The sequence below is a fragment of the Diadema antillarum genome, unplaced genomic scaffold (assembly GCF_040938485.1).
Source record: "Diadema antillarum isolate AM-2024a unplaced genomic scaffold, OU_Dant_1.0 seq00000160_RagTag, whole genome shotgun sequence".
Lineage (NCBI taxonomy): Eukaryota > Metazoa > Echinodermata > Echinoidea > Diadematoida > Diadematidae > Diadema > Diadema antillarum.
In genome coordinates, this window is record NW_027271231.1 from 2835138 (window position 1) to 2845000 (window position 9863).

General features: G+C 36.7%; 1 protein-coding gene across 1 annotated transcript in view; it reads right to left on the reverse strand.

The window, feature by feature from the left end:
• Positions 1–593: 593 nt before the first annotated feature.
• Positions 594–9863, reverse strand: part of LOC139727954 (disks large homolog 3-like) — an 11143-nt gene continuing 1873 nt past the window's right edge. Inside the window, exons 2-4 of the mRNA XM_071638925.1 lie at positions 4061–4302; positions 2285–2428; positions 594–746 (exon numbers count right to left, since the gene is read on the reverse strand). Of these exons, the coding sequence (XP_071495026.1) occupies positions 594–746; positions 2285–2428; positions 4061–4302 (539 nt within the window). The remainder of the gene's footprint in view (positions 747–2284; positions 2429–4060; positions 4303–9863) is intronic.

Consider the following 9863-nt stretch of genomic DNA (forward strand, 5'->3'; position numbering starts at 1 on the left):
GCGATTATCGACAGTCTTCTCCCAAACAGAATGATTATTATTATTGATCTATATAATTCAGTCATGTAAACGAATGTCACAACAGCGTCCTCGAAAAGGTCCAACCGTCCTGTTACCATAGTTACTGTTACTTTAGTTCTCTCTCTCTCTCTGTCTCTCCTCTCCCTGGGAACATGAATAAAACTTTCTCTGCTTAGCAAATTAACAATTCCACCGCGTGGCATTACTAAAAGGACGCAATCAATGATAATTGTCTGAAAATATGGCGCAGTGTAAAGATTTCGTATCCATCTTCGGGGTGGGTGTTTCACAGAAAAAAAGAAAAGAGTACGGTATAGATAAGTGAAGATCAACTCAAAATGGTACGCCGTGTGCGTCTTCAATGGTATCCTAACTCCGTAATGAAATGGACATTTTGGAAACTATGAAGTAACTATTAACAAAGGACATTTTCTGTGGATTTCGATAAACTTGAACAGGGAAGCCAGTGACCACGGTGACATACCATAAATTTTGAGTTGATCTCAACTTTTAAGGTATATAATATATAGACTTATAAATTCTCTGTGAAACACCCCTGGTCGTTTCCCCCATCAGTCAAAGGCCAGATAGTTCATGATGTTCTCGGGCCCCTCCGTTACCTCTAGGAGAACCCTGCCGCCAGCTCGTTTAATGGCCTGCACCACCGTCCCGTGGGGCTTTCCGTCCATATCCTTGCCGTTCACACTCACGATGCGATCGCCAAGCTGCATGGAGGGGAAAGTCAAACAGCGATCAGTCACATTGGATCAAGACTCAAATTTCAAGGACATTAGTATCTAAACACATTGAGAATAAGTACAGGGGGATGGGATAGCTTGATACTACTACTAGATCCTCGCAGGTAAAAAAAAAAACAAAACCCACAAAAGAAACAAACAAACAAACAAAAACATCCATCGAAGAACACTCGAAAACTGTCCTATTCACTTCTTCCTAATATGACAATGAAATCCAGGGTGCATTCACCAGTTTATACATTGTAAGTAATTGAACACAAATCTAAGATTTATCATCATTAGTATAGTATATATCTATGATTAAATTAACATTTTAGCCCCCACCCCCTCCCCTCCCCCCCCCCCCCCCCCCCCCCAAAGAAAAAGCACACCAATACCTGAGGCATCGGCTGTTTTGGTGCTTTATCCAGCAATGACCATGAGAGAATAAGTGAATGTTATAACCAGTTCCCTCTGAGCTAATCAGAACATTCTTCATCCGTCTACCCTTTCCCGCCGCGCCAAACCAGAGAGAGGAAACTACCTCCGCTACATCTCAGGTCGTAATGACCTGAAAAGCCTTCACTTTCCGCATTCTGTCGGCAGATGCGCGCTTGGCAACTTAAGGCTGTACACTTTAATTAGCGGCAACACACACTGTGTATGCAGACATACAAGGAAAGGTACATTGCCTCCTTGCGTTTAAAGGGACTGTACAGTACTGGTTGAGGTGAGGATTCAGGTATATAACATTTTTATGGTGAGATAATGAGAAACCTCTTATGAAATATGAAAGAGCACATGATTTTAAGAAGGATTCAACGTTTATTTGATGAAAATTGGCCTTGAAATGGCTGAGATATCCAAAAAAGCGATCCTAATAAAAATTGACAGGCCACGCCTTTTATTAGGATCTCTTTGTTCTACCTTGTTTTGTTGATATCTCAGTCATTTCAAAACCACTTTTCATCAAATAAATATTTGATTTCCCCTTAGAATTGTATGCTCTTTAACATTTCGTAGAGTGGTTTCTTAATGTCTCACAAAATGTTACAAGCTGAATCCTCACCTCAAACAGTACTGTATACAGTCCCTTTAACCCCATGCAATGACAAGGGTATCATGCCTCTTTAATTTTCCTTTGAGTTTCACTGAAATAAGTTTGCCAGAGACGACTCTGCAAAAATCCTTTAAACTTCATGAACATAGGTTGTGTATCAAATTACACAAGTCCATTTAGATCTGTACAATCATTATCTGTCAATTATCTGTCTATTTTGACATGAACACCATTTCATGGATAACCTATTTCTTCTTGTTCTGTCTACTCACATGTTAATTATTTCATTCACTTTTTTCAGTCACTTAGTCAACCATTGATGGATGAATGCCAGTGAATCGGAAATAATGGCGTTTATATGATTGTTGATGGCATTTGGATATTTATACACATTTTGATAATTATTTAAAATGATGTGGAAGTGTAAAGCTATCTTTTTTCACACGCACTGGTCATACTTTCTCACCCTGACTTCACCCGAATCTGCCGCCACTCCGTCCGGGTCCAAACTGGTGATGAACACGGGAAGCGCCCCGTAGGGACTGTCGGAGCCTCCGGCGACTGTGAACCCGAAACCTCTTGAGTCTTTCTCGAGCACAACCTTGCGAATCTGCCGGAAAAGTAGATGAAAATATTATTGTTAATTAACCCTTCATCAACTGGAGATTCCGTACATAATGACGTATTGTTCCCTTGAAGGTACAACAATATTACTTTCATTTCGACAACTTTCGAAATTATGAAATGTTTATCTTTTTCTGTTATAAGTTATGTTTATTTGAAAGCCTATAAACCGCTGACAGAATGGTGTGTCATTGAAGTAATATCTCACACTTTTGCTGATCTTTGACCTCTTTCAAATCACGTAATCATAATATATTCTATAATGAAAGCAATAAAAATGGTAAATCATAAAACTGTTAAAAAGCGGACGGGCGGTTTCGGGCGTTTTAGGGAGTATATAAGACAGGCAGTTTCGGCAGGTTCAGTTACTAATGGGTCAATTAATTACCACAATAAACTTACGGAATAATTCTAAATACTAAATACACTCTCTTCATGGATAATCATCGGGGCTGTAAACTATAATGATTGCATAGTGATATTATAAACAAATCCTAATCCAAAGCGTCGTATTTTTCCGTTAGCTCTCTAAATCTTATATGCTCGACAATCATTTTAACACCCTCTCTCCTCCCTCCCTATCTCTCTCTCTCTCTCTCTCTCTTTCTTTCTGTCTTTTTCTGCATCCCCCATCCCATTTATTGAGATGCTATGTCGTTTTTGTCCGCATTTACTTCTACTTCATCCATGATTAATTTGGTATATTTTACTTCATAATACAAAACGTTGTAACATTATCTTGAAAGAGCGTTATTAATAAAGGCAAATCAAATTCATTCAAAAGAAATGAGACTTTGTTTCAAATAATACAGTCAATTTTATGAGTTACCAGGCTCTTTGAGAGCCTTTAAAATCCGTTCAACAATCGCGTACATAAGTGTATGCCGTTGACAGGTAAAAATTGTTTGTTTTCTTAAATTGACAAGGATCTTGCTCGTCTATCATAACGAAACGCACGAAGTCGTTAAATTGTCCTGTTCAATGCTTTTCATTCATTTTATTTATTCTAACATAGAATTAATAACAATTTATAAATTAGAATGAAATAATAATAATAATAATAATAGTTTGATAAAACTAATCACGTATACAAGTCATTACATCGGAACAGAAAATATACGTATACAACACAAGAAATAGAAAGAAACCTATATAAAACAATTAACACCAGGTTGTAAGAAAATGATACCTGTACAACTAAAAAAGAATTAAAAATGAAATAAAAAAAAGAAGAAGAAACAGCTAAACACTAAGCAACAGCGAACATTATGAAACATAACAAAACAAAAGTGATCAATTTCGTTTGGCAAGTACAAGCACATGGATATGCCCTTTATCTTATTGGAAGGTACACTTGAGCGTAAATGAATAAAATCATTATGTATAACATGCATATAATATCTTATTACTTACATTCACATACACAAAATATAACATAATTACACAATCGTTCATTTACACATCATTATGCCTAAAAATTCTCAAATCCTCAATCTAATTTTTGAAGGTGTAATCTAAAAGATTCAAGATTACCATTTCTTTCAAGTAGGCCTACAAACATTGGTAGGATATTCCAATCATTAACCCGTCTATAAGATAAACTTCTGGTTTTTGTCACCTCGTAGTGCAGAGTTTCCGGGTAATCGTAATCACCCTCGTCGAAGTCGTACCCGATGTAGTCTTGAGGCACGAACGATGCCGACGCCGAGCTCTCGGCCACGGAGAACGAGTCCTCCATCTCCTGACCCATCGATGACACGTCCAGGCTCGTCGAGTCCGAGGTCGAGTACGGCGGCGGCGGGGAATCATTCGAGGTCGTGGAAAGCTCACGCATCTCGTAGGAGAGCTGACTATTAGTTTCTGCAGTAAAAGTGTTAAAGAGAAAAAGCAAATAAAACAAAGAAACACATTTAGGTCAAGTAGAGGTGAGGTTTCGATATTCGATGTTAAATTTAGGTGATTAAAGGGTTGGCAGGAATACAGCAAACTTTTTACGCTGGCTAGAAATATCCATAATGATGTTTATCATCTTTATTGTCATATCGTGATTATTCTGAGTAGGTTTATAAGCATTGTCATTATCAATATTACTGATGTTGCTGTCGTTAATGCTGCACATTATCATTGTTAAAATCAATAGTGGTAGTAGTAGAAGTAAATCTTACATCATTGTAATAATGAATAATTACATTATTATTGATAATTTTAGGAATATTAATATTGATATTATTAATTATTATTGTTATTATTATTATTATTATTATTATTATTATTATTATTATTATTATCATTATTATTATTATTATTATCATTACTACTACTACTACTACTACTACTACTACTACTACTATTGTCATTGTTATCAATATCATCATGATTCTTTCTATCATTGCTATAATTACAGATTATCGTCATATCTAATGACCCGGCATAATGATTGCTAAAACATGGGAGAAACAAATTTTTGCTGTGGGATTGTTTTTGTTGTTGTTTTTGTTTAATTGTTTGTTTGCTTTGTTTTGTTTTTACAGATCTGGGATGCAAGTACTTCTTTCCTAATTCTATTCATCTCATTACGCCTTTTCTTTCCGAAGTAAAACGAGAGACAGAGAGACAGAAAGGGGGAGAGAGAGAGACCAAAAACACATGCACCACCCCCTCCCCCCCAAAAAAAGAACAACAACAAACAAACAAAATTAGAAATGGTGAATTATAATGATAATAACCAGTACTGTGCTTTCTTGAATTACTGCATAGGAAGGCATACTTTAAGAATTGTATTATGATACACGCGGAACGTACAAGTATCTCAATAAAACATTTGTAAGGTGAGAGCATTACTATTACTATTATTATCTGGAGTAAACAAAACTCTAAACAAAGTTGGGGTTGATGGCAACCAAGATTCCCACTTAATCTACTCGCACAAAGCGGGACCAGTAGAAATCGAGTGACTTGAAGCAAAATGCTGTTCACGTACATGTACATTGTACAAGCGCGAGCTATTTACAGAGATAACAATTTGACCCTCCCCCACCCCATTTATTACCCTGAGATATACCTTGGCCCCCAATTGATGCACGTTTTCGCTTAAAATGTGGTGAAATTGCATTCTTTTGGTACTCCGGCCTTTATACGCCTACGTCATAACATAATTCCATATTGTAGTGATTGACGCCGTTAAACCTTCTGCTCCAATGCTTGTAGACACGGGACAATGCATTGTTTTGTTTCCATAGAAACATCTACATTGTATAGTAAACAGCATTAGGGATAAAAACTCGTCACTGAATATACTTCCTTCCCTTTCGTGTCTTCCTCTCTCTTCATCTCTCTCTCTTTCTTTCCCTGTCTCTCCCCTCTTCCATCTTTCTCTTTTTTTATCTCTTTCATTTTTATCTCTTTTTTTTCTCTCTCCCTCTGCTTCATAATCCTGTATAGTCCATGGCATCAGAAACTTTCCCATGTAGTGTAAGTCGGTCGTATTGTTTACTCTTTCCATAAATATACATACCATTTAGGTGTATCATGCCCTACTTTTCTGTCTTTTTTTCTTCTTTCCCGGCCAGTGTAACACACACACACACACACACACACACACACACACACACACACACACACACACACACACACAGAGAGAGAGAGAGAGAGAGAGAGACACACACACACATAGACACACCCTGACACACACAGACACACACACACACACACACACACACACACACACACACACACGCACACACACATACACATATGTATTCAAAAAAACGTAACCACAATTCTGTCTCGGTCAAGGATACCCATCACTCATGGCTGCCTTCGAATAAAAAAACATTCCTGGTATAGAGCTGTGGCTACACTTGCCCTTGAATTATTAGGCTTTGCCAAATGTGAATAGACTTACATTAGACTATCATTCGTAAAGGGACCTACTTTAGAAATGAAGCGGTTGCATTTCCTTTAGTCGTTCAGAAGAAAAAAAATATATATTAATATAATTTCAGTTCATCAAGTATCAGAACCCACATATTTCATATAAGCGTTTTTTCATCAAGCTGTGGTTTTGTCGAATTTGATAATTCCATCTCTGTCGAATGTTCGTAATAATATGAAGAAATCTCAGGACATTGTCATATCTTGATGATTCATTTCTTTTTATCATTTCCAACATTCGACATATAGATGATATAATCGAATTCGACAGAAACCGTTTATCGTTTTGAGGCACTTTTTATCAAAATGGTGGCAATTATCGGGCCACGCCAGCCGACTTTGCCATGACTTCGTGTAGGTGCCTACAAGGTCCTTGATATGCCACACTATTTTAGATTGATAACTTTTGAACAATAAAATGGTGAGATAGGTATCAATTTAGGACATGTAGGGGTAAAGAGCAATGATTCATAATCTTGCACCTTAATTGGAATGATCATGTGAAATATATTTCACCTCCTATTGCTCGTAATGTTGGAATATTATGTAAACTCAGGCATTGTTTATCTTTTGATATCTTGATTATGCTTTATAATGCACTCATCCTACCATACATTTCTTATTGTAATATGATATGGGCAAACTCGGTGTCTGCTAACAATACTATATTAAAATTGCAAAAGAAAGTTATTCGTATATGTGCAAATGCTGGTTATAATGATCACACGGATCCCCTTTTCTTCTGCTTTAAGATCTTAAAGGTGAACGACATCCACACTTTACAAAATGCACTTTTGATGTTCCGCTTTAATACTGACTTATTACCCTCTTCATTTATTGATATGTTCCAGCTGAACTCAGAAATCCATTCTTATCCTACAAGGCAAGCAATGGATGTACACTTGAGTAACCCTAAAACACTCCTAGCACACAAATCAGTAAGACATACTGGCCCAGATATCTGGAATAGACTTCCACTTGAATTACGTAACATTAAGTCTATTCATTCATTTAAAAAAGCAGTAAAGAAAATGTTGATTTCACAGTACCGATGATACCTTCTGTAGAAACACTTGATGACTCATTCTTTGTTCATTGTTGTATCTACAGTATGTTTCTTTCTCTCCGATAGTCTCTGCACGTGCGGATGCACCTGCAGTATACTGTCCTCCTCTGATCCACTGGGATTCATTCCTTCTCTGTTGTTCCATAATTCATGTTATGTCGGGCGAATCATGGTTCACTATAACGTCATGCCCTGAAAGGGCACGTAGAAATTTATGCTGTGTATGTAGATGATTGCTTTTTGTCTTCCTCTCTTTTTCTCTCTTTCTCATTCAATGTAACTTTTACAAGACAAAAGCAACACTTATTATGTGAATACATCACTGTAATTTATTAGTATAAATACAGTATGTGCATGTATGTATGTGTCTAGGTATAGAGGTATGTCGAGTTGATCTGGCGATAGACTAGTATCCGGAGGTTTTTATCATCTCCTCCCCTTCCTTTCTTCTTCTTCTTCTTCTCTCTCTCTCTCTCTCCCTCCCTCTCCCTAACCCGTATTCCACGAGCATCATGTTGGACCCTCTTGTTTTTCTTCACTATAATGTTATTTGTTATCGGTTGCCAAACAGTCAAGCGTTGTGCTTATTATTGACAATCGTTCTGTATGCAAATTATTAACATGTTACTCATGTAATTATACTACAGATGTATTGCATAATTGATGAAAATGATGAAAATTGTATAAAGTATACTACCGGTATTTTGTACTTTGTTAATGAAATTGCAGAAAATTGATGTATTTGAAAAAAAAAATGGCATACAGAGAATAAATAAATCAAATCAAAATCAAATCAAATTGCTACCTACATGTAATTTTTAGTGAAAGATGACTATACTGTACACCTGTAGTAAAGGCTACTACAGTAACTGTTTATAGGTTATCTTTGATTGCAAGTGTTCGTTACATGAATGAATTATATTCTGTAATCGGATATTAGACTTTTCTTTTCATTCAGACCTTGATGTTTAGAACTCAAGCCCAAATTTTAAGTCAAAGTTAGTAAAAAAACAAAACAAATTCTACTGACACGACAGTGAAAGTTTGATCAAAATCGGATACAAATCCGACAAAAATTTTTTTCTTCTGCTATATCGCATGCGTGGTATACATAAATGCTGGTCGCTGATTGGTCACAATGCCATCTCGTGACTCATGCAGCGCGAGTTCCGATATCGTTGTATTGCGAGCAGTGACGTCATGTCAGGTAATTATAATTCCAGACTTTGACTGGCTGCAGACGGGGCTGTGGAGAATGAAATGATGTGTATTTGTATGTAGACCATAAGATAATGTACAAACTTTACTTCATCTAACGTTTTTATTTATCACAGTTCACAATACTTGACATCAGTGCATTTGGAGTTATTTCCTCCAGATAATGTTTGCCCTCAGCGCTGCGCGAATGGTAATGCAATATAATTTCGTGGGAATGTACACATTGTACATTTACAGTTGAACTCAAGTGGGGATCGATGCCAAATGTTACATTATATTACACCTCTAAAAAGGAAAAAGGTAATATCTGTACATTATGTATTATACGGTTATTTTCCTCGCGTGTTGCCATGTACTGATGTATGTAGTGTTACAATTTGTATGACATAATCCTGTGATTCTGACCTTACTTGACCGTCCCTTGCCTTTTGACAAATCTCGTGCTGTTCGTTTGAGCACAAAACCTTAACTTTGTTCAGTGAACCAAGCAACTTAAAAACAAAAGAAGTGTGCAGAAAACAAGATGAAATACCAGCTAATTGGTCACTCGTGTAATACACGTCATTTCACCGTTTTAAGGATACAAAAGTATACCATTCCCTAGAAATCGCTAATGATAAGTAAAAGATCAGAATTTTGCTCTACAGACTGAATTTCGGAGCCGAAAGTATATCGTTGCATTTGGTGCATTGTGCTTCAAACGAATGGAATGAACGTCTGTTCCACTATACAGAATTGTCTATATGTCATTATTAATCATGATAATTATTTATAGGTGTACAGTAACGTGTATTATCATTTTGATCAATTATTATTATTAGTGCTATCATTATCAATAAGAGACTCCAAGGCTACTTCTAAGTACATGTACTCTGTACATGTACAGTACAGTATTATACAAGAACAACCGAGCAAAATGCTGTTCACGCTTTTTCCCCTCACGATATACATTGTAGGTTTATATAGAAAGGAAAGTGTATCCGCAATTGATGGAGGGCAATTTCATCAAGGACCTTACTGTACTTGTACATGTTGTACTGTAGGGGAGACCGGGTCTAGTTGTTACACGGGCAAGTTGTTACACTGTCATTTTTTCTCTATTATGATCAAAAGAGGGCGTTACAAGTAATATCAAATCAAAACGTATAGCCAACGATCTCTGCATGCGAAATCTGGCGTTGCCTGGACGTCACATGTAGAAGAT